Source organism: Octopus sinensis, linkage group LG25, assembly GCF_006345805.1.
Source record: "Octopus sinensis linkage group LG25, ASM634580v1, whole genome shotgun sequence".
In the NCBI taxonomy this organism is placed as follows: Eukaryota; Metazoa; Mollusca; class Cephalopoda; order Octopoda; family Octopodidae; genus Octopus; species Octopus sinensis.
In genome coordinates, this window is record NC_043021.1 from 16,042,728 (window position 1) to 16,068,461 (window position 25,734).

Sequence of the window (25,734 nt, forward strand, 5' to 3'; positions counted from 1 at the left end):
ATTTTCTCTTTTTTTTAATTTTTAATCGCAGTGAAAACAAAGAAATTTGTTTCGTCATATTTATTGATTTAATTACTTCAAGTGTATTGACATCATTTTGATTGTTTGACAAAACCACTTTCATCTCATCAGCATCTTCATCATCCCTCTTTCATGACTGGGAGTGAATTTACTTGACTTATCTAAATTCCATCCTAAATATTTTCAGAGATTGCAGTCAAACTATAGATGGATTTTGCAGGTATGGCTTTTCCTTCTGGTTATCAATGATTCAATTCTTTAATGCCTTCATATTATGAGAGAGGAATATATTGCTTCTGTCACTAGCTCAAGGCTACAAACTTGGGAGCAAAGGGATGAGGGAACCATCAGTTATATTGACATCCCCTGGACACTACACTGATACTGATATTATCTGAACCTTCTCATGGAAGACTGGAAGACAGGGTCAGTAGGGTCAAATCTGGTGTTATTTGAACTCAGAGATGTAGAATGAGACAGTTAAATGCTGCAAGGGATTTAACTTGTTGCTCCACCGATTTTGCCAAACTGTCACCATTCTCTTAATCCACAGCACTCTGCTAGTAGAACATTGATGACATCTTATACCTGTTACCAATTTTAGCATAGAGAAAAGTTGTTGCTTATCCTCAAACAAAACATGATCAAGTAAAACTATGATCAGACATTCCCGTCATTTTAGAGTCATTATCTAATGTGTCTCCTACATTTACGATAGCAGGATATGATTTGATGGAAGATCTGGTCGTTATTTCTAGCATGTCAAGCTACTATGAAGAAAAGTTTGTTGAGGTAGCTTAACAACTTTCCAGTTCAGATCCACTGCTGGTTTTTCAACGCACATTTGGGCAGGACTCGTAATTCTGCTGACCTCACTTGTTCTAGCTCTCAGGTAATGCAACTTGCAATAGGATCATCATTCCCTACTCACAGACCAATTCAAATCTTGTCTCCTTAATACCTGGAAGTTAGAGCTAATTATCCACCAGAAAATTTGTCGACATTTTAAACCGTTTTAATATTAACCCACTTGAAGTTGCTTCTCATTCTGTGACACAAAAACACACCTTTTCTATTATAAAGGATTTTAATTCAAATCTTCCATGAAAATTTTATATAAGAAACCTTTTTTGTTTTAAACACACTAGTTTGGTGATGAAAACATTTGAATGATTTAGCTGACTAAATCATTTCAAATTCTTGATTATTTTCAAAACTGATCAAAAGATGCAGATAAAAGCATTTCCTTTGACTGTATTAACAATATATCAGTCCAATGGAGAGAAGAGTTTGTTAGAAATTCATTATGAGATGATGAAAAGTTCCTGTTCTCCTCTTCATAAGCCTTGGTAAGCAATAGATAAGATAGGGGATTCAAGCTTGGTCAGCGGGGTCAGTTGTTTTTCTTTTCTGTTTCAAACTAATGCTTATGGGGTGTACGATGATTTTATATTACGAAACCTTAGCATTTAATTCTCTTATTGATATATGTTGGGCATTAAAGAGTTGAAAACAACAAACAACCAAACTTGTGGCCAGCTGGCATTTACTGAAATTTGCTTTGTGCGAATGTTTTTTTTAATATAGATATTTTATTTACGTTTTGAAGGATTGATTGTTGTTGTTATAAAAAAAAAATTGTTTCACTTCTGTGACTTGTTGTTATTTATCTAATCTGTAAAGATATTTTATTTTATATAATAATACTAATAATAATAATAATAATAATTAATCATGCATGAAGTTTGGGTGAAGTAGTCATTTCAGGCGCAGTCCCTGGTACAGTGTTTGTATTATTTGACACAGCGGTTACGTAAACAAACAACCAGGTAGTTTTAAAAAGAGCCAGTAAATTGCTTACATTTGATGATGATGATTTAGCTAGATATATATATAAATTGACGTAGGCATACTTTTAAATATGCTTGCAATTTAAGTGGGAGGAAGAAAAACTTCCATAAAATGTTCACATTTCAGTTTTCCACTATTTTTAACCCTTTTTTTATGTCAATTTACCTGAGATTATCACAGGTTTTATAAAGCAAGACATCTAATTATAAAGTGTTTATAGTCAAGGAAAAACCCTCCTTAGTAATTTTATGTAAGAATCCTCTTTTTAAAAGCATTGACACCTGTCTAAATGCAAGAGGAGACTTTGTTGAAAGATACCTTCATTCTGACAAATATATACTGCCTATTGGAAGATTCTGCCTGTTCCATTGGCAGTACTCACTCTTGTAAAATATGATTGTATATTCAGTCTAAATACTCCTTTGACTAGGATGAATTAGCAGAGTCAATAGAGCCTTGAATACCAATGTTTTCTACCTATTTGTTCTGATTACCTGGTGCTGAGTCCATATTCTGACATCTACTTTGCGTTTCATTGTTTTGGGGTGGATGAAAAAAAAAAGTATCAATCTAGGGAAGGGATATGGTAGAACTGTGAGAACATTGCACCAGATTCCTTGCAGTATTTGTTCCAGTTCCTTGCATTCGACGTTTGAATCCTGCCCTGCCTTACATGGGTTGACTTAATCATGTAATAAATATTCTTTCCTACTCTAGGCACCAGGCCCGAAATTTTGGGGGAAAGGGCCAGTCGATTAGATCGACCCTTGTACGCAACTGGTACTTAATTTATTGACCTTAAAAGGATGAAAGGCAGAATTTGAACTCAGTATGTGAAGACAGGCAAAATATCGCTAAGCAATTAACCCAGCATGCTAACGTTTCTGCCAGCTTGCCGCCTTATGTAATAAATATAAAATGATATACAATATAAATTTTAAATTAAAGAAAAAGAGAAAAGATTTAGGGTTACCAGATTCGACAGGAGTTTGAGCCCAAACCCTCCATGACTCTACCCTTCTATCACTAAGTTTTGGTTCATTTGAAGGTACCTAGGTTTATCAGCAAAATTGCAGTGTGGTTTTGTTGATTTTCTTTCGAGTACTCCAAGCATGCTAGTCAACATTTTGCATGCTTATGATTCCATTAAAGTCCCTTCCACAAAAATTTCACTGATAAACTCACGAGAGACTCATAAGTGACTTTGCAGTATATCTTTTTTATTGCTTCAGTGTTACTCAGCCACACTATCATGAACCCCCTTGAAGGCGTGTGGCCGAGTGGTTTGGACATTCGGTTCACAATTGTAAAGCCACGAGTCTGATACCTGGTGACACATTGTGACCTTGAGCAAGACACTTTATTTCACGTTCCTCCAGCCAACTCAGCTGGCAAAAATTTGTGCCTGTATTTCAAAGGGCCAGCCGTTTCACATTGCGTGTTAGGCTGAATCTCCCTGAGAACTACGTTAAGGGTATACATGTCTGTGGAGTACTCAGCCACTGTTCTGTTGATTGGATCAACTGGAACCCTCGTCATAACTGAGTGCCACTTTACAGTGAACCCTATGTTGTTTTCCTGCAAAGGAGACTCTTCATCCCCTCACACTTTATGTAGGGTTTTTTTTCCTTCTTTTTTGAGGCCTTCTCCCCACATTTCTTTTAAAGCTTTATTTATTTTTATTTTTACTTCTTGTCCCCCCCCCCATCAGAAACTCAGTTATTTACTTGTTTTATTGATCTCTTTTGCCAAACCTCTAAGTTACATGGATGTAAACAAACCCCAAACCAGTTGTCAAGCAGTGCTGGTGGTGGAACACACACACACACACACACCACACACACACACCACACACACACACACACACACACACACACACACAACAAGCTTCTTTTAGTTTCCATCAACCCAATTCATTCACAAGGCATTGGCCAGCCTAGGGCTACAGTGCTAGAAGACATTTGCCCAAGGTGTGCTGTGCAGTGGGACTGAACCTGAAACCACATGTTTGCTTGCAAAGCAGCCTTCTTAACCTCTACAGCTTTTCCTAAACCAAAAATTTATCTTAACCCTATCTACAACATACAACACATTTCAATTATGTCTTTCTTGTGTTGTTGTTGATGTTGTTGCTGCTGCTGCTGTTGTTGTTGTCAGTATTAATAATCTAGGTTATAAACTTGCTTTATTTGCGTCCTCCACCCCTTGCACCCACCCCCAACTCTCAAACTGATTTTCTGCTTGAAAGTTTCTCTACTGTAAGAGTTGTGGGTGTTTGCCTCTTGTAAACTCTTTAGTTTTATGTTTTTATTTTTTAGTTTTTGTTTTCGTTTTTTTTAGTTTTGTTTTTGTTTTATTTTAATCATTTTGATACTAGTTTTACTAACAGACACCATTTTTCTCATTCATGTGCACATACATGTATACACACACATACGTGTATATACATACATATATGTGCATATACACACATATACGTGCATATACACACATGTGCATATACATACATATACACATATATATGTACACATGCACACACATGTATGTGCACATACACACATACATGCATATACACACATATATACGTGCATATACACACATATATACGTGCATATACACACATGTGCATATACACACATACTTGCATATACATATACACATATATGTGCATATACACACACATATATATGTATGTGCACACACACACATACATGCATATATACACACATATATACACATGTGCATATACACACATACTTGCATATACATATACACACATGTGCATACATATACACATATATGTACATATACACACATATGTGCATATACACACATATGAGCATATATACACATGTGCATATATACACACATATGTACATATATATATGCATATACATGCAAATACAAGCATGTGCATATACATACACTCTTACAAACACGTGTATATGTACATTGGTTCATGTTCAACAAATGAGAAAGGAATGACCAATACATGTCGTAAAGCTGTGATTCCCTAAACTTTTTCAGGTTGCCACCCCCTTGGCACCCAGGCCACACTCGTAACACCTCCCTCCCAACTCCCCACCACAAACGTACACCAATTTCTGCTGCAAATTCAAAACTGTATTTCACAGATAAGACTTAACCAAATTTACCCATAATTATTGTATGTGTGTGTGTGTGGTGGTGGGGGGGTTACAAACATTGCTCCATTTGGGCCATCCCATTACTACCTCACTTTTCTTCAACCCCCTGCCCCAGATCTCTCCCCCCCACCCAGGGGGCAGTATTGTCCATGTTGGGAACTACTGTTGTCGAGGATGTATGGATCTTTAATTGAAACTGAAACCTTGTCTTGCAATTCATGTGTATGTGCATGACCTGCGTGTGTGTGTGTGTGTGTATATATACACACACACGTGTATATATGTGTGTGTACATATATGCACATGTGTATATATATAAAAAAGAGAGAGAGAGTACTGATGATGATGATAATCATCATCACCATCGGTTAACGTCCGTTTTCCGCACTGGCATGGGTTGGACGGTTTGACCTGGGTCTGGGAAGCCAGGAGGCTGCACCAGGCTCCAGTCTGATCTGGCAGTGTTTCTACAGCTGGATGCCCTTCCTAATGCCAACCACTCCGCGAGTGTAGTGGGTGCTTATATATATATAAATAAGGATAAGATCGTTAATCTAAAAATAAAATAACGATTTTATCCGTGTTGATACATGGACAATTAAAGTGGTTTTAGGGTCAAATCATGGCTGCTATTTTCAACATGGTGGTATCTCTTAGTTACCCTAATTTATAATTTTATATATATATGTATGTATGTATGTGTGTGTGTGTATATATATAATTAAAAAAACAGAAAGACAAAAAAAAACGTGAGGACATGGTACATGCAAAATACACACACACACTGCACAGCCTCCCTTCTGATCAATTCAACATGAGAAGCCATTAATCCAGATATGTTATTTTTTCCTCTTCACATTTTCCTCCTCTCTTGTTTTCTTTCCTCGTTCCAATCTGTGGAAGAGCATAAAGTTAGAAACATCAAACACTCTTCCATTTTCTCTGAAGCGTGAAACTAATACACCTGGTTTATTTTTCCTTCACCTGTCTCCCATCTTCTGATTTTTTTGTACAATTTTGAACGATATATATATAAAATGTTTGCGTATGTGTATAATGCATACGTGTTTGTGTGTGTGTGTGTGTGTGTGCACACATTCAGGAATGAAAAAGCTTTTGGTTGCAAATGTAGTAGTGTATTAATAATAAGAATAAAAAGAGAAAAAAAATAATCAGGACTGACTGAGATATAATTTCTTAGTTTATTTATACTCAGATATTAATAAAAAGTCATTATTTTTTTTCTAATGAAATAAAATATCCCTTAAATCCTTTTAGTATTTTTGTGTTGTCTTGCATTGAAGAGTCAATCACACACATGCGCCACACGGAATTGTCATTTGGCGTCCACTTTTCCATGCTTGCACGGGTTGGATGGAGTATATGTGAGACAGATTTTCTATAGCTGAATGCTATTCCTGTCGCCAACCCTCACCTGCTTCTGAGCAAGGTGATTGGGAATTAACGACATGGCTTGTATGACAATGACTCTTGTTTGCTACTATCATGCACTGTGAATGCAGGGAGACACACACACATACGCACATACATATATAAATATTGGGTCACAGGGTTCCCTTTGACCATGGATCTCAAATCCATCGCTGCCCATTGAAATTCACACCACTGCACACCTCCATACTCCAAGCTATGAGGAGGAGGTGGAGACCCCCTAGAAAGTTACAGTCCGGGGCACAAATCTGGGCAAGGTTGTTTGTCGAAGGCCAGTGGTCGCCCATGCATACCAGCCTCCCCTCTCCACACCACTGATGTTATCCAAGGGAAAAGCAAAGGACGATACAGCTTGGCACCAGTGACGTCGCAACTCATTTCTACAGCTGAGTGAACTGGAGCAACATGTAATAAAATGCTCAAGAGCACAACATGCAGCCCAGTCTGGGAATCGAACTCACAACCTCACAATTGTAAGCTCAATGCTCTAACCACTGAGCCATGCGCCTTCACACTCCAAGCTATATATGTAATCATCAAATTAAATACATAACCGAAAGAGCTACTAATAGCTTCATGCTATTATGATACTTGAACAGGCATATTTATAAAATATGCCATTTTTTCTTGAAGCACATACATACATAGAACACATACAAAACGGGCTTCTTTCAGTTTCCATCCATTCGAAGACTGGTTGACTCAGGGATATTGTAAAATGCCTTTGCCAAAGGTGCCAGGCAGTGGGACTGAACCAGGAACCATGTTGTTGGGAAGTAAGTTTCTTAACCATACAGACGACCCTGGAGCTATAGCAGATGACATTTGGCCAAGTTGCTCTGCTGTGGGACTGCAGGCTGAGACTTCGAAGTTACTGTTACTCTTCTTGGAAAAGTTTAATAAACATGCTCTTTATTAAAAAGTATTCACTGGTTCTTCAGCTTAATTTTGGTTGTTTTTATATATATATATATATATATATAGGAGGAGAATTCACAAAAAACAAAACACAAAGACAGGTGGTGTAGACAACAAACAGATGTATTAGTATAAAACTCAGGAAGTGAAAGTCTTTTACGTTTCAAGCCTATGCTCTTCCACAGAAAGAAACAAGGAGAGAAAATAATGTGTAGTGGCTAGCTTGTACATATATATTGTTATATTTCAGAATGGTCATTTTTATTGGCTAAACTGGCAAAATGACCATTCCGAAATATAACAATATCTGTTTCAACACACGACTTCACATAAAAAATCTTGCACATCAAATATTTAAGCGTATATATATATAATTTCACATTAAAATAAAAACATATTTATAGCTATTGATGTTTTTTATTGAAACTGAAGTTTCAGTAAAAAACAAAACTTTACACACACACACACACACACACACACACACACACACACACACAAATAAAGAACATAGACAGACACATGTATACGAGGGGTGGGGTTAAAGAAAATACAGGAGGATCAGTTAATTATGATTTTGTCCAACATATTCCTCCTCTCAGATTCACACACTTATTGCAGCGGTCCTTCAGTTTTTGTAAGCTCTGAGAAATGAACTTGGACGGTTGGGCCTTCAACCAGGCCTTTCACGATACCCCTAAAGCCAGGAACTTTCCAGCACCCCCTCATAAAAATAACTTTGCATAAAAATAAAAGCAAACACATATCTATTAACAGTTTTGTATTGAAACTGAAATTAAGTTGGAACGAAACAGGCGCAGGAGTGGCTGTGTGGTAAGTAGCTTGTTTACCAACCACATGGTTCTGGGTTCAGTCCCACTGTGTGGCACCTTGGGCAAGAGTCTTCTACTATAGCCTCGGGCCGACCAAAGCCTTGTGAGTGGATTTGGTAGACAGAAACTGAAAGAAGCCCGTCGTATATATATATATATATATATATATATATATGAAAGAATGGAGTTGAACGACGAATTAATGTCTTCTCTGATGTGAATTTGCTACCCAGGTATCGGTTAACCGAATTATCCATAACAAGATAATTCATTCAACTACTCAAATATATATATATATATATATATATATATTTCTTTACTGCCCACAAGGGGCTAAACATAGAGGAGACAAACAAGGACAGACAAAGGGATTAAGTCGATTACATCGACCCCAGTGCGTAACTGGTACTTTATTTATCGACCCCGAAAGGATGTATGTGTGTGTGTTTGTGTTTGTCCCCGTAGCATTGCTTGACAACCGATGCTGGTGTGTTTATGTCCCCGTCACTTAGCGGTTCGGCAAAACAGACCGATAGAATAAGTACTGGGCTTACAAAGAATAAGTGCCGGGGTCGAGTTGCTCGATTAAAGGCGGTGCTCCAGCATGGCCACAGTCAAATGACTGAAACGAGTAAAAGAGTAACATCACGCACGCGCACACACACATACAGACATATACATATACATATATAGACACACACACACACACATATATATATATATACATGCATACCCCTTTCTCTCTGGCATACATGTTTATCAGCTTTTCTCTTACTTTTTTCTCATTCTTTATAGTGTACAGAAACAAAAAAAAAAGAAGTTATTTTGATATCAAGATGTCACAATATCACATTGAGCTTGTTGTTAAAGATTGTGGTTGTTTCAACTTATCAGCTGACTGAGTTTCTGGAGAGAGAGAGAGAGAGGTGGGGTGGAGGGGGTGGAAAACAAAGGACACATACTAAACAAGCACAGTCAAGTATTAATTGAAGTAGTATTTTGTTTATCTGCTGTTGTTATTTAACCCCGAGCTGGTCCAGATTGAGCAGAAGACTTATAACAAAAAACATTTCAGCTACGACCTTCTCGACTTATTTTCAGGCATTGTATACCACGGAGCCACGCTATCCTACGCACCTTTATAATTTCTACCTGGTCAAATGACTATGTTAGTAACTCCTCTCTTTGGCTACCTTGTTGTTGTCGTTGTTGCTATTGCTGTTGTTTGGCCCTGATCTAATCTAGCAGTCCTACAAACAACAGTATTATTCCAACCATGACCATCTCATTAATTACCCATCATCCATTAAAGTACCACGGCGAGCTGGCAGAAACGTTAGCATGCCGGGCGAAATGCTTAGTGGTATTTCGTCTTTCGCTACGTTCTGAGTTCAAATTCCGCCGAGGTCGACTTTGCCTTTCATCCTTTCGGGGTCGATTAAATAAGTACCAGTTACGCACTGGGGTCGATATAATCGACTTAATCCGTTTGTCTGTCCTTGTTTGTCCTCTCTGTGTTTAGCCCCTTGTGGGTAGTAAAGAAATAGATATGTGCCCTTCTTTTTCAAGAGCTAGTAGCATTTCCTTTAAGAGAGGTTTGGCTGCTATTTGTAGCACATAGAGGCTTCCTCTGATAGCTGGAGTGTTTGCCTAACAATTGCGTTTAAATAACAAAGCATTGCATTGTAAATAAACAGTGTTTTATCTTGTTATTTTGATGTATTTTGGTTTCTTTTAAATCTATTTATAATTACTATTATTATTATTATTATCATCGTCATCATTATTATTATTATGTGTTTGGGAAATTATTCATGGTCGAGGTATTTTCACAATTGCACAAACTTACATAGAGCCATTGTATATAATGTAACACACATAACAATGCTCTTCCAGCATTTACCCCGTGTGAGTATAAGCAGTCCACAGTCACACATTCATACACAATGTACTCCACCTCTCTCCCTCTCTCACAGCCATTGCGCAGAGCTTCACAGGCACGTAAGCACATATCTCAGTCGATATCAGATGTTCACAACGAACGAAGTGACTATTAAGGAGCTGAGTGTTCACTCGTGATGGTTAACACTTCACTTGCTTTGGCCCAAAGTTTCACTCATTGTGAACAGCTGATTGATTTGGCACAGCAGGCTTAGTTAGGTACCCCTAGGCTTGATGTACGAATGACATGGCCTTGTAACTCAACTGATTACATACATACATGTATGTATGTATACACACTAACAGTATCGCCCGGCGTTGCTCGGGTCTGTTTCAACCCTGTAGATTTGGAATTTTTGAAAAGTAAAAATTTTGCATTATGTAGCTTGTTATTCTCTTTAAGTGAACATTTTTCTAGTTGAAATACACCGAAAAATGGCAACACAGCAGTAAAAAAATCGTAAAAAATAGGGCTTTTCATAGAAAAAAAAAGCACCTTTTTGATGTAAATAACTTTTGGTGTTAACATGGTCCAATTTGAATTTTTTCTTCTACGGAATGAAGAGCAAGCCTTCTTCTGTCATACTCTCAATTTTGGTCAACTTGCGCCGCAGTGTCTAGGAGGTGATAGTGTTAGTTGAAGGCTACCAAACCTGCCATACACAGACAACTTCAGCTTTGTATATATAAGGAAAAGGAAGAAACAAAACCAAGGCTGGATGAGTGTCTCAGGTAATTTGGAATATTTAGAGTAAGGTGAATCAAAAATGGAGAAGTGGAAGTAATAAATGTCTTACAGCTTTCCTACATGCACACCTTGTCTCTGATGATGGAATACCCAATGTGTGGAGATGTTGACCCATCACCTGGGATATCCCAGAAACAGCTGTAAGACATTAACTATTACTACTTCTTCATTTTTGATTCACCTTATTCTAATTAAATATTCTAAATGATCTGAGATATTCGTCTTGCCTTGTTTTTCTTTTCCCTTTTCGTTTAATATATACCTGCTGACTCAGAAACCTACTACAGATCCCTAGCTCCAGCCTCTGTTGTGATCTTGGAAACAAACAGGTGCTCAATTATAGTACTTACACAGCGTACCTATTGGTTTAGACCAGTGAACTGAAGCCCTCATTCTATATATGCATATATATATATATATATATCAGAGCGATCTCAAGATTAATCAGCCAAAATTGCTAGGATGATCCGGTTCTTGACTGAAGATTGAAGGCTTCGAATGTCCCGTCCGTGTTTTTTGTATCGTCTTCTAAATGTTTTACGTTCTTGTCCCAGTTTGTATTTTTCTACATATAATATATACACATCCATACACACATACACACACACATACACACACACATACACACACACACACACACACACACACACACCACACACACACGAAAGAGCAGACATCAAATGGTGATGATGATTATATATATATATGTATGCTTGCAATGCGAAATCATAGTTGTGGCTGTTACTGATGGCACCCATGAAATTGTTTGCATGATCTTCAAATGTTGGGCCTCATGGAGGCAATGACAAGTGACCAAGACCTTGGTGATACGCTGTGCTTGAAAGGACTTGTCAAGCCGAGTGAAACCATAATTGTGACCATTGCCAGTGTCATGTAAATGGCACCTGTGCCGGTAGCATGTACAAAGCATCCGTTACGCTCTTGGAGTGGTTGGCATTAGGAAAGGCATCCAACTGAAGAAACCATGCCAATCAGACTGGAAGCTGGTTCAGCTCTCCAGCTTACCAGTTCCAGTCAAATCGTCTAATCCATGCCAACATGGAAAGTAGATATTAAATGATGATTTTATATATACATATATACATACATACACACATACATACATACATACATATATATATATACATATATACATACATACATATATATTATATATATATATATTATATATATATATATATATATATATATACACACATATATATATATATATATATATATGGCTTCCGTGTCGGTGGCACGTAAAAAGCACCATCCGAATTATGGCCAAAGCCAGTGCCGCCTCGACTGGCTTCCGTGCAGGTGGCACGTAAAATGCACCAATCCGACCGTGGCCGATGCCAGCCTCGCCTGGCATCAGTGCAGGTGGCACGTAAAAAGCACCCACTACACTCACGGAGTGGTTGGCGTTAGGAAGGGCATCCAGCTGTAGAAACATTGCCAGATAAGACCGGAGCCTGGTGCAGCCTTCTGGCTTCCCAGATCCCTGGTCGAACCGTCCAACCCATGCTAGCATGGAGAACGGACGTTAAACGATGATGATGATGATATATATATATATAGATGCCAGGCCCACCTGACTGGCTCCTGTGTCGGGGGCATGCAGAAAGTACCCACTACACTCTCAGAGTGGCTGACGTTAGGAAGGGCTTCCAGCTGTAGAAACATTACCAGATCAGACTGGAGCAGACCTCTCCAGACCTCAGTGAAACTGTCCAACCTATGGCAGCGTGGAAAATGGACGTTAAACAATGATATATATATATATATATATATATATATATATATATATAATATATATATATATATATATATATACACACATATATATAATATATATATATGTGTGTGTGTGTGTGTGTGTGTGTGTCACATAGATGATCTCACTCTCTTTATCTCCCTCATTATCTACATGATTATTTTCCCTCTTGGAGGAAGTAAAGTGTTGAAGGGAGAAAGGGAGAATTAAAGAGCACTTCAAAGAGGAAGATAAACAGTTTGATGACCCACACACAAATTTAAACACATTGTGACAATTTATTTTAGAATATCTCTTTACCACCGATACACCTTTTCAACTTTGTGTTTCCCCATTTCTTTTTTCTCACTGATTGTCGGCTTTGGTTTGAAGGCGATGTGATAATTTCTCAAAATAAATTTAATTAGGCGCAGGAGTGGCTGTGTGGTAAGTAGCTTGCTAACCAACCACATGGTTCCGGGTTCAGTCCCACTGCGTGGCATCTTGGGCAAGTGTCTTCTGCTATAGCCCCGGGCCGACCAATGCCTTGTGAGTGGATTTGGTAGACGGAAACTGAAAGAAGCCTGTCGTATATATGTATATATATGTATGTGTGTGTTTGTGTGTCTGTGTTTGTCCCCCTAGCATTGCTTGACAACCGATGCTGGTGTGTTTACGTCCCCGTCACTTAGCGGTTCGGCAAAAAGAGACCGATAGAATAAGTACTGGGCTTACAAAGAATAAGTTCTTGGGTCGATTTGCTCGACTAAAGGCGGTGTTCCAGCATGGCCGCAGTCAACTGACTGAAACAAGTAAAAGAGTAAAAGAGTAAGAGTATATATTTCATCAAATGCATAAATTTAATAAAATAATGAAAAAAAAGTATTAGTGGAGGCACATGGCCTAGTGGTTAGGGTGTTGCACTCCTGATCCTGTGATTATGGTTTCGATTTCCAGACTGGCTGTGCATTGTGTTCTTGAGCAAAACACTTCGTTTCATGTGGATCCGGTCCACTCAGCTGTGAATGGCTAACCTTGTGATAGAGTGGTGTGCAAGGTGGTGACTCAGGAAAATCACATGAACGGAGGCCTCGTGAACCGGTTTTGTACTCACCAATTGAAAGGATGAATTGTACAACTCTCACTGTGAATCCAAAACTGGTTGAGAGTTGTGGTTCTCCCACGTCAAAGGATGTGTGCACATATATATATATATATATATATATATATATATATATATATACATACACACACACACACATATGGTTTTATAGGTTTTTATTTTGTGGCCTTTGAACAAAAGGCAGGCACAGACTTCTCATGTTTGTGTGTCCATATCTCTCTCTATGTATGTATGTGTATATATATATATATATATAATATATATATTATATATATATATATATATGTACAGGATGTCTTAAAAGTCATTGGCAGATTTCAATTTTTAATAACTTCCTTAATTTTTCAAATAAATGCATGAAATTTGCATGAAGGTCGTAATGGAAATCAGTATGTAAAAGTGAAATTTTGCAACACCCCTACATTACATATGAAAAATGACATTGCTTAAATGGCAGCTATTTTCAGCTTCGCATGCCCATGCTCTTTCCAAAACTTGCACCATAACACCCTCAAGAGTTTCATACCCCACTTTGCTGATTTCTCTATTGGTGTTCTCCTTCAATTGCACCAGGCTCTCTTTCAGGTATCTCCACAAGAAAACATCTGGGATAGTCTGAGGAATGTAAAGACCAGTTGACATTGTCTGTAGCGAGAGATTATTCTCTCTCCCCAAAGCTCTGCTGTAGCAACTGCATTGTTTCTCTTGCTGGAATCATGTGTGAGGTTTACTTTGAATGGCTTTCATGTTCCCCAGACTTGACCAGCCTGGATTTTTTCTTGTGTGGATACCTGAAACAGAGGGTTTACATCAACAAACTGGAGACCCTGGTGCAACTGAAGGAGAACATCAATAGAGAAATCAAAGAAGTGGGGTCTGAAACTCTTGAGGGTGTTACGGTGCAAGTCTTGGAAAGAGCATGGGTTTGTGAAGCCAAAAATGGCTGCCATTTAAGCAATGTCAGTTTTTATATGTGATGTTTTGGTGTTGCAAAATTTGACTTGTGCATATCAATATCCATTATGTCCTTTATATTGTATCAAAATTTCATGCATTTAATTGAAGAGTTAAGGAAGTTATTAAAAATTGAAACCCATCAGTGACTTTTGGGACACCCTGTATGTGTGTGTGTGTATTCAATAAAAGTGTGAAGGTTACTCTGATTACTATGCATAAAATGCAAACTATTTTATTTTATTTTATAGATTAGGTAGACATAATTCGCCCCTGCTTTTCAATCTCAGTATTTAAGCTACGCATAATACTGCTGTAGTACACTTGCTGTGTACACTCCTACAACACTGTTTTCTTTATGTGCTGTAAAGGCAGAAATAGATCTGCCTTCAACTCAGTTGCACACCTGTGTTTTGCTTATTTTTTATGTGTTTTTACTACATAAATGTCACCAACTGCCTACCCTGAGTAATTACTGACATCACGTGCATTATATATATATATACATATATATATATATATATGGAATGATTCAATGATTAAACATGAACTATTATTGGAACTTACCATGTACAGGAAGCTTTTTTACCACTTCTATACATACATACATACATACATACATACATGGTGTTTAAAATATTTGAGAACAGATTTATGTTAAAAAAACCCACATAATAACAGATAATAACTTTACCAAAAAATGCTATGAGGATAGAAATAAACCTTTTAAAAAATATTATTGAATTAAGCCACCTTCAGCTTCAACAATTGCTTCTATATGAGATCTAAATCATGTACATGCTCGAATCAAGTGGTCCTGATTCATTTTGGACATTACTCTAATTATGGCAGCTTTCAAAGATTCTTTGGTGTTATGGGCATGTTCATTGATCTCTCTCTCAACAATGCTCCACATGTAATAGTCCAATGAATTGAGATCTGGGGAATTAGGAAGCCAAATGTTAGATGTTATGTGATCATGAAAATTCTCAGCCATCCATTCCTGTGTTACTAGAGCCATGTGTGATAGCGCAGAGTCTTACTGAAACACATATGGCCTTCCATTGCATACACTGCCTATCCAGGGCTTAACAATTGTTTCCAGGTCCTTAATGTAGGTGGCAGAGTTAACTCAAAGGCGTTGTGGAAAGAAGTAAGGAGGCATCACATGTCCTTCATTGCTGACAACCCCTAAAACCATGACAGTTGCAAGAAATTTTGTGTGCATAACACTTGGAACTTCAAAAGGGTCTGCACATCAAATCTTCTTCTGGATTTGTCAGTTTGTTTAAGAGCTTTTTAGATCTGCCGTAGTGATTTTTCTTTTGTTTTTCTGACAAATTGACCTTTCCTCATCAGATAAGACTTATATCTGAGGTCTTGGTGGATAACATTTCTGACTGTTCCTTCTGTCACATGGTGATCTTTTGCAATTAACCTCATGGACTTTCTGGGATTGTAATCAATGGTCTCTTGAACTTGCTAGATAAATCCAGGTATTCTGATGATTTCAGAGCATTTAGAATGCTTTTTATGCTTTGATACTGGTGATATGTTTCCATCTTCAGTCTCTAACTCCTTACAAACTTTGCAGGTGAAAGATCTAGCAACTTTTAAAAATCGAGATATTTCTAAATTGCTATGCTCAGCCTTTATAACCACAGTAACAGCATGCCTCTCCATTTCTTGAGTAAGCTGAGGGTCTGCCATTATTATTTTCTGAAACAAAGATTATACAAAGTTAGCAAAAAATGCAGCAATGACCCAAAAAATGTATGTCCTCAAATACCTTATGCATATAAATGTGTGTATTTATATGCATGTATACGTGCATTATACAATGTACTTTTAAAATGAACTATTTATTTATTTGTCTTTTTAAAGATATTAACTCTGTCTCCTCTTCTCTGTATCTCCTACCTTCTCCTACTTCCAATATTCCAGCTATGAAATTTAGGTGGCTTTGTCTTTGTGGACACAGTTCAGTGGTATACAGAACATTGATCCATTCATTGATGAACCAGCTGTGAATATCTTTGTTAAAAAAAATTCTCCCAGGGTGTCTGAACAAAATCAATAATGATCAGGAGCAGCTGTGGAGAGAATTGTTGCTAATCTGCTGTGTGGTGGCATAGATCTCACCTGAAGCCTTTTCTTTTACTGTCCTAATACTCTGAGTGAGAGTGGAGGATTTGTATGTGCCAAACGAACTTGAGTGTTGTTGATCAAAGCTGTTTGCACAGGGAAAGAGCTTGAGGGAATGTTGCTTTTGTGGAGAAGCATTGTGTCCAAATTTGAAAACCTTTATTTTCATTATTATTTTGCCTTAGCGAAGGCGGAGGTGTTGTTTTCAGTCATGTTTGTTTGTCTGTGGATAAGATATCTCAAAAACCGCTGGTTGGATTTGGATGAAACCTTGTGACTGACATGAACTAATTAGATTTTGGAATTGATCTGATACCAGCCAAGGATTCTGGATTTATTTTCTTTTTTTTTTTTTTTTTTACTTAATTTTTGAGAGCAGTTGGGTTCATTTTTAGTACTCTGGTTTCTGAGAGCAGTCGAGTTTATTTCAGATATTCTCATTCTAAAAGATCATATCCAGTTATTTGTTGAGAGGACTTTGGTGTTGCCTTGGTGGAGGTTTGCACTCTCTGAGTGCTCTTGTTGTTAGTATTATTGCTATTTATTTGTAACGTGTATATTTGTTGCAATCACTTGCCACGGCACGCCTGGCACCCTAGGGCAAGTGAAGATTAAGAGAACAGTAGCAAAATACCTGTATTATTATTATTATTATTATTATTATTATTATTACAGCAGTGAGCTGGCAGAATCATTACCATGCTGAGTAAAATGCTCAATGGTATTTTGTCTGTCAAAATACCATTGAGCATTTTACTCAAAAGGCGACGAGCTGGCAGAAACGTTAGCACGCCGGGCGAAAGCGTAGCCGTATTTCGTCTGCCGTTACGTTCTGAGTTCAAATTCCGCCGAGGTCGACTTTGCCTTTCTCCCTTTCGGGGTCGATTAAATAAGTACCAGTTACGCACTGGGGTCGATGTAATCGACTTAATCCGTTTGTCTATCTTGTTTGTCCTCTCTGTGTTTAGCCCCTTGTGGTTAGTAAAGAAATAGGTATTTTGTCTGTCACAACGTTCTGGGTTCAAATTCTGAGGTCAACTTTGTATTTCACCCTTCCGGGGCCACTGAATTAAGTGCCAGTGAAACAATGGGAGCGATGTAATCGACTAGGACCCTCACCCAAAATTTCAGGCCATGTGCCTATAGTAGAAAGGATTATTATTATTATTAAGGCAGCAAGCTGGCAGAATTGTTAGTATGTTGGGCAAAATACTTAGCGGTATTTTGTCTCTCTCTACATTCTAGGTTCAAATTCCATTGAGGTTGACTTTGCCTTTCCTCCTTTCGGGGTCGATAAATTAAGTACCAGTGAAACACTAGGGTTGATGTAATTGACTTGTCCCCTACTCCCAAAATTGCTGTCCTTGTGCCTATAGTAAAATGTTTGAAAGGGCTAAAGACACACTTTCCTCTTTGGCCAAGCCCTCATCAACATTTTTAAGCTTCACTTGAAAAGGGAGTTGAGGGTGGAGAGGGAAGTGTTGCCTTGTAACAAGTTTGTTAAAAGGTGGGTGAATGTTGGAAGGATGGCCTGTGTGAAAGGACCACTTCTGAGCATGCACATGGAAATTAAAGGAGAAGGGCTCTTGCCCTGTTGATCAGGCACCTGTGACTTTTCTGGGGTTTTCCATGAGGCCCTTAACCCTTTACTGTTTGCATTATTCTGACAAAATTAATCCTTTTTTTATCCACATTGTTTTGAACTAATCATTCATTAATCTTGTAGCCATGAGATTTTGATGAGGTAGCTGTTAATTTTTAAAACGATATTGTAGGGTTGGTGTGAGAGACCAGATCTGGCCAGTTTGAACATAAAACAGGCAGAATACTTTTGGCTGGATATGGCCGGTTTAAATGCTAAAGAGTTAGAGCAACTCCCCTATTGGGAGTTTTAATTTGTTCAATTTTGTTATTTATATTGTTTACATGCAGAAAACCCATTGTATCCCGTTTTTGTCTTTTATGTGGTCCTTTAATGTTTTTGTATGCGAGCCCTTTACTCTTTTACTTGTTTCAGTCATTTGACTGCGGCCATGCTGGAGCACTGCCTCTAGTCGAGCTACTTGACCCTGGAACTTATTCTTTGTAAGCCCAGTACTTATTCTATCGGTCTCTTTTGCTGAACCGCTAAGTGACGGGGACATAAACACACCAGCATCGGTTGTCAAGCAATGCTAGGGGAACAAATACAGACACACAAACACACACACATACATTTATAAATATATATATACATATATACGACGGGCTTCTTCAGTTTCCGTCTACGAAATCCACTCACAAGGATTTGGTCGGCTCGAGGCTATAGTAGAAGACACTTGCCCAAGGTGCCACGCAGTGGGACTGAACCCGGAACCATGTGGTTGGTAAACAAGCTACTTACCACACAGCCACTCCTTGTGGCTAATAAAAGAATGAATTATTATTATTATTAGTCTTCGGAGGAGGAGGAAGACAGGTGAGCTGTAGGATTGCTCAGATTAGTGATTGGTTGGTGAGAATGCTCGTGAGCAGTGGACATTTTACGTATTAATTTTGTGTTTTGGTTCTTATTATAACATTCCTGTGGTGTCATAGTCCTCTGTGTGTGTGTGTGTGTGTGTGTGTGTGTGTGTGTAATTGTGAAAGTATGCACCAGAGATTACATGTGAATGCGTTTGTTATTTTATGTGTGATTACCTATGATTGTGAGGTGGTGTTTTGTGTGCGTGTGTTCCTACACATACATACAATCACAGGACACACATGAATTTAAGATTTTTTCTTGTGTTCTGTAATTTTTTTTATTTTTCCCTAAGCTGGAAATACAGTCCTCTGTAGCTGGATAGATTTTGTCATATTAACATCGTTGTTCTATATCTATAAATGGCCCCTTCTTAAAACCAACCATTTAACCAAAAAAGCAGGGCCATCATCAGCGGTGTTGTTTTTATGGGTCAGGCAGAATTCACTGATGCAGACTTTCTACAACCAGGCAACCCTTCTTGTTGCCACTCCTCACTTGTAACATAATATTTCAAAGCAAACAAAGCCAGACATGTGTTTGTGGAAGACTGAAAATAAATGACACTGCCTGTATGATGGTGACACTCATTTACATCTATTATGTGATGTCAAGACGAGGAGATGTGGAGGCACATGGCCTAATGGTTAGAGCAGCGGACTCGCGGTTGACGGATCGCGGGTTCGAATATCAGACCGGGCGATGTGTGTGTTTATGAGTGAAACACCTAAGCTCCACATGGCTCCGGCAGAAGGTAATGGTGAACTTCTGCTGACGCATAGAGGCCCTAAGCACTTAAAAAGTTTTTCTGCCCTCATATATATGTAATTCAAAATATAAACAATAATAAACCATAAAATAAATTTTTATTTCTCAAAATGAAACAAAAAAGGCGCAAGGAGTGGCTGTGTGGCAAGTAGCTCGTTTACCAACCACATGGTTCCGGGTTCAATCCCACTGCGTGGCACCTTGGGCAAGTGTCTTCTACTATAGCCTCGGGCCGACCAAAGCCTTGTGAGTGGATTTGGTAGACGGAAACTGAAAGAAGCCCGTCGTATATATGTATATATATATATATATAATATATATAATATATATATATGAGTGTGTGTGTTTGTGTGTCTGTGTTTGTCCCCCTAGCATTGCCTGACAACCGATGCTGGTGTGTTTATGTCCCCGTTACTTAGCGGTTCAGCAAAAGAGACCGATAGAATAAGTACTGGGCTTACAAAAGAATAAGTCCCGGGGTCGAGTTGCTCGATTAAAAGTAGTACTCCAGCTTGGCCGCAGTCAAATGACTGAAACAAGTAAAAGAGTAAAGAGAGAAATCTAACAGAAATATGGGAAATAATACATATTTTTGTATATTTCCACTGTATTTGTATTTGAAAAGTTTTCTTTTTTTTTTTAGTTGCAAAGTCTTTAATCAGATCCTCAATATGACACCATGAATATATCGAAATTATATTTCCAATCAATTAAACTACTTTGAATATTATTTTAGCAAGTTCAAAGTGATTTCTTTTGTACTGTAAGCCATTTCCCATTTCTGTGGTTCCCCCTCCCCTTCCCTTGATGCCCTAAGTACCTGCCTATTTTGCTTAGCGCTGGTACTAGTAGTAGGAAAAGCAGTACTAGTTGTAGTAACCAAGGCTTGGATACACAACAGTCAAAACCTGTTAAAGAGATAAATTCAACCAATTCTTGGTCAAAATTCAATAATGATCGTTATTAGTTGTAATGTTTATGCATATCGACGTTGTTGATTGTACTGACTTCATGACAGCAACACAAAACATGCTTTTGTTTGTTTTTGTTTTAACGATCTTTCTTTGTTGCTTTCATTAATGTTTTATCTAAAAAATTTTAATGTTTTTCCTCTATTTTCTTTTTTAGGTAAGTTTCCTGGTCAATTAAAGTTGATGCTTTATTAATTTGTTAAATAATTTTTAGGTAAGTTTCTATATTTTTTTTTTATGCCTTCCTAGGTGAGTTTATACATTTCCCCACCATCCCCAGATTCACATACTGATCTCTCTCTCTCTCTTGGTCTCTCTCCAATTCTCTTTCCTTTTCCCTCTCTTTCTCTCATCATTCTCCCTGTTCCTTTTTCTACCATCCTCACTCCCCTATCTCTTACCTTCTCATACAAATCAACAGCTGTGAAGTTACAGGTACTGGACTTGAATTGTGCTTGTCATCTGTCTCTCAATCCACATTGAGCCAGTTTGCCCTAACTCTTGTTGCTCTAGATTACATAATTGATAAAAGTAAAATTAAAAGAAATAAATCAAATAAAAACACAACTAAAGTATTTAATTTCTGACCCTAAAGAGGAATCCACTCCTTTGTAATGTGGAGGATTTAGCATGTTTATTTTAAGACAGTAGGTTGCAATTTGAGGTTTAGCTGCTATTCTGTGTAAGTCAAGTAACCATGTAGATGCTTCCTTGTTGCCTCCTAAGGCCAGGTATTAGGACATGAAGAACAATGTAAAATAGTAGTAGTAGTAGTGGTTGTTGCTGATTAGTCCCCTGTATCTTATAGACCTTTGACCAAAGGTGTTTTAGTTACAGCTATTATGTCTTTTAGTCAATGTATCTAAGACTGCATTTTTTTCTTAAAAAAAAAAAGGCACGATTTGGTTGCTATTTCTAGTTGGCTAGGTGACCTCATAGAATTGCTCTCTTAGTAGTAGTAGTAGTAGTAGTAGTTGTGGAGGTGGTGGTGGTACTACTAGTGGCAGCTACAACAGCAGAAGAGGCATTTACAGTGATGAAGGCCTGGCTGCACCACACACTTGAAATGTCATCATAAATGCAAAACAAAATAGTCTCTGTTGTCGTACTTCATGGGATAATTGGTGGTGGTTGTGGTGGTTGTAAGGGATCCAGTTGTTAAAAACCATCCCAAAACCCAGCAAAATAATTGCTTCAATATCTGTGCTATCTATGCCTGCTGCATTAAAAAAAAAAAGGAAAATAGTTTTAGAAAAACACAGCTAAAATAGACCATATTTGTTTACTTTGCAAAGAACAAAGAATCTCAAGTGTGTGTGTATGTGTGTGTGAAATCTACGGAATTTTATAGACTGGTATTTCTCAACCCTTCACGCACGCACAAAAATGGAGACAGTATGTAGTTGCTTGACATGCTAGAAATACCAGCTAATTCTCTCTCAAATTTAACCTTATTCTTTTAAAAGAGGAAGGACTCATTGAATTCACTTGTTCAACTGTAGGCATTCAGGCATGCTGTGGTATCATTTTCAAAGATGATTCTTCAAGTATTTTGTGTGTGTGTGTGTGTGTGTGTGTGTATATGTATGTATGCTTGGATGTTTGTTTCTTTGCACATATATATATATGCGTGTGTAAGCATCTACTTTTGTGTCTGTTCATAGGCCTGTGTATGCATAGAAGTGTATGAATACATGGGTGTGCATGTACATGTATATAAACATGTGTATATTTGTGTGTGTGTGTGTATAATATATATATATATATATATATACATGCATATGTATATACATGTATCAACACACAAACACACACACACACACACACTTGTATTTAGACGCATAACTACATTTTCAGCTAATTGTTTTGTCTGACTATGCAGGATTGTCCCAGATTTTTGTGTGTGTCTATGTATGTATGTATGTATGTATGTATATATACTCACACATATCTACACTACTGATTAATTGACATATCTGGGTATGTATAATTGTTATCATGTGTATAATGTGTGTGTAATGTATGCACATAAAAAAACATATCTGCACTTTTGACATATGTTGTCCTGTACCATGTTTTGATGAGATATTGTTTGTATTCATTATGCTATCTTAATGATCTCTGGGTTATGATTGTGTCAAGCGTAAATTGAAAAATGGAATCAACACCTTTTTTAAAACCCTATTTAAATAATATCAACAAAATTAATAAATTTTTCAGAGTTTTTAGTGAAAGGTTGTAATTTATATTCTGATTGTGAAAATGAAATAAAATGTTGGTTTCTGTCATCGTCTGAATTGTATATCGTCATTGGTTTATACATCTGCTTTTCTGTGCTGGCATGGGTTGGACAAGTTTTATTGAGGTAGATTCTTTTTCATTAACAATCAAATTCGATGACTGTCACCCGTGCCAGTGGAGCGCTAACACCTCCATCTGAGCGGGATCACTGCCAGAGCAGCTGTCTGGCTTCTCTGCCATTGGGTACTAAAAAGCACCATTTGAGTGTGATCGTTACCAGTGTCGCCTTACTGGTACTTGTGCCGGTGGCACGTGAACAAAACATTTGAGCGAGGTCGTTGCCAGTGCTGCTGGACTGGCTCCTGTGCAGGTGGCACGTAAAAAAACACCATTTTGAGTGTGGCCGTTGCCAGTACCGCCAGACTTGCCCTCGTGCCGGTGGCACGTAAAAAGCACCCACTACACTCTCGGAGTGGTTGGCGTTAGGAAGGGCATCCAGCTGTAGAAACTCTGCCAGATCAGATTGGAGTCTGGCGCAGCCATCTGGTTTGCCAGTCCTCAGTCAAGTCGTCCAACCCATGCTAGCATGGAAAGCGGACGTTAAAGGATGATAATTTCTTTCCTGTCGTTAACTCTTACTTGTTTTTATTTTTATTTTTTGAAATAAAGTATTTTTTATTAAGCAAGAAACCAGCAAGAAATATTGTTTACAGGTGGTTGTAAACAAACCATCACAGTTGCGTAGATGACATCAATTACACAGAGTAGCAAAATTAAGAATTTTTTTTCTCATTAGTCAGTAAGTGTTATTTCCTATTTGCTTCTGTCTAGAAATCAAAGGAAATCGCTACTATTGCCTTCAAACCTTGCTTTTGTCACCTTGACATCAAAGTTTTGAAACTGACCTGTTTTCCATTACATTTCAGACAGCCAGCACTGAGTTGCTGAAGCAGAAATATCATTATGGCAAATATTCTGCTCAGTACCAAAGATTTGCTTTTCAGTTGTTTGACCATAACCAGTTGAGCATGTCCCTTAGTGACTGACAATATGTGCATCTCTGATGATGAGCAGGAGTAGTGGGGGAGCACGATAGCCATGTTGAGAAAGATCCTTTGGGGTTTGAATATATGTAACAAAGCAAAGTTTGAAGGAGTTATTAGTCATTTTTCATACTTTCTAGTGGTAAGCAAATAGGAAACAACAGTTGTTACCCAAGGGCAAAAATCGTGTTACGGTATTGACAGGAAGAAGCAAAAATTCATACCTTCTTCCACACACACACACACACACATTCATTGTACTGATGCCACAGAAGAAGCATCTGGTACACTCTGTTAAGTGTTTCTATATTAGAAAGGGCATCCAGCCATAGAAACCATACAAAAGCAGATATTGGGGCATGGCACTGTCCTCTGATTTGTCGGATCCTATCGAATAATTCATCCCATGCCAGCATGGAAGATGGACGCTAAATAATGATGAGGATTGTGTGTGTGTGTGTGTGTGTGCTTTTTTTTTATTTAGCAGAAGTAACAGTGACTCAAGGGGTGAACGTTCCATGCGTTGGTTTAGCAAGTGCTAACACATGAAACCCTCAGCCTCTGAGTCACTCTGTTCCTGCTGCAAAAACACACACACACACACCACACACACATTCATTGTACTGATGCCACAGAAGAAGCATCTGGTACACTCTGTTAAGTGTTTCTATATTAGAAAGGGCATCCAGCCATAGAAACCATACAAAAGCAGATATTGGGGCATGGCACTGTCCTCTGATTTGTCGGATCCTATCGAATAATTCATCCCATGCCAGCATGGAAGATGGACGTTAAATAATGATGAGGATAGTGTGTGTGCGTGTGTGTGTGCTTTTTTTTTTATTTAGCAGAAGTAACAGTGACTCAAGGGGTGAACGTTCCATGCGTTGGTTTAGCAAGTGCTAACACATGAAACCCTCAGCCTCTGAGTCACTCTGTTCCTGCTGCAAAACACACACACACACACACACACTCTCTCGCCCCACCCCTCCCTTTCATGCTTTGAGTTTTATTTTTCCTGTTTGCACCACCAAGCCTTTATATATATATATATTATATATATTATATATATATATATATAATGTATGTGAACTTTAGATTACTGGCAGTTCACAACCTTGGCTGATATTACTGTAATATATATATATATATATATATATATATATATATATATATATATATATATACACATACATATATAGATCATGTGATCAAGCAGACTATCAGATGTTATATACATTGCTGGTCACAATGCACTTGGCATTGACTTAGCTTTTGGATGATGCTACTTTGCTGGCCAGGCAAGCAGGCCAACTTTCT

At 37.9% G+C, this 25,734-nt stretch overlaps 1 protein-coding gene across 3 annotated transcripts in view; it reads left to right on the forward strand.

Moving 5' to 3' along the window:
* Positions 1 to 25,734, forward strand: part of LOC115224298 (carbohydrate-responsive element-binding protein) — a 229,571-nt gene that overhangs the window by 80,473 nt on the left and 123,364 nt on the right. For 2 of the 3 annotated variants that reach the window (XM_036513489.1, XM_029795128.2), the window contains exon 2: positions 209 to 241. The exons of the other annotated variant lie outside the window; for it this stretch is intronic. In XM_036513489.1, the coding sequence (XP_036369382.1) occupies positions 209 to 241 (33 nt within the window). The remainder of the gene's footprint in view (positions 1 to 208; positions 242 to 25,734) is intronic. 3 annotated transcript variants of the gene reach the window in all.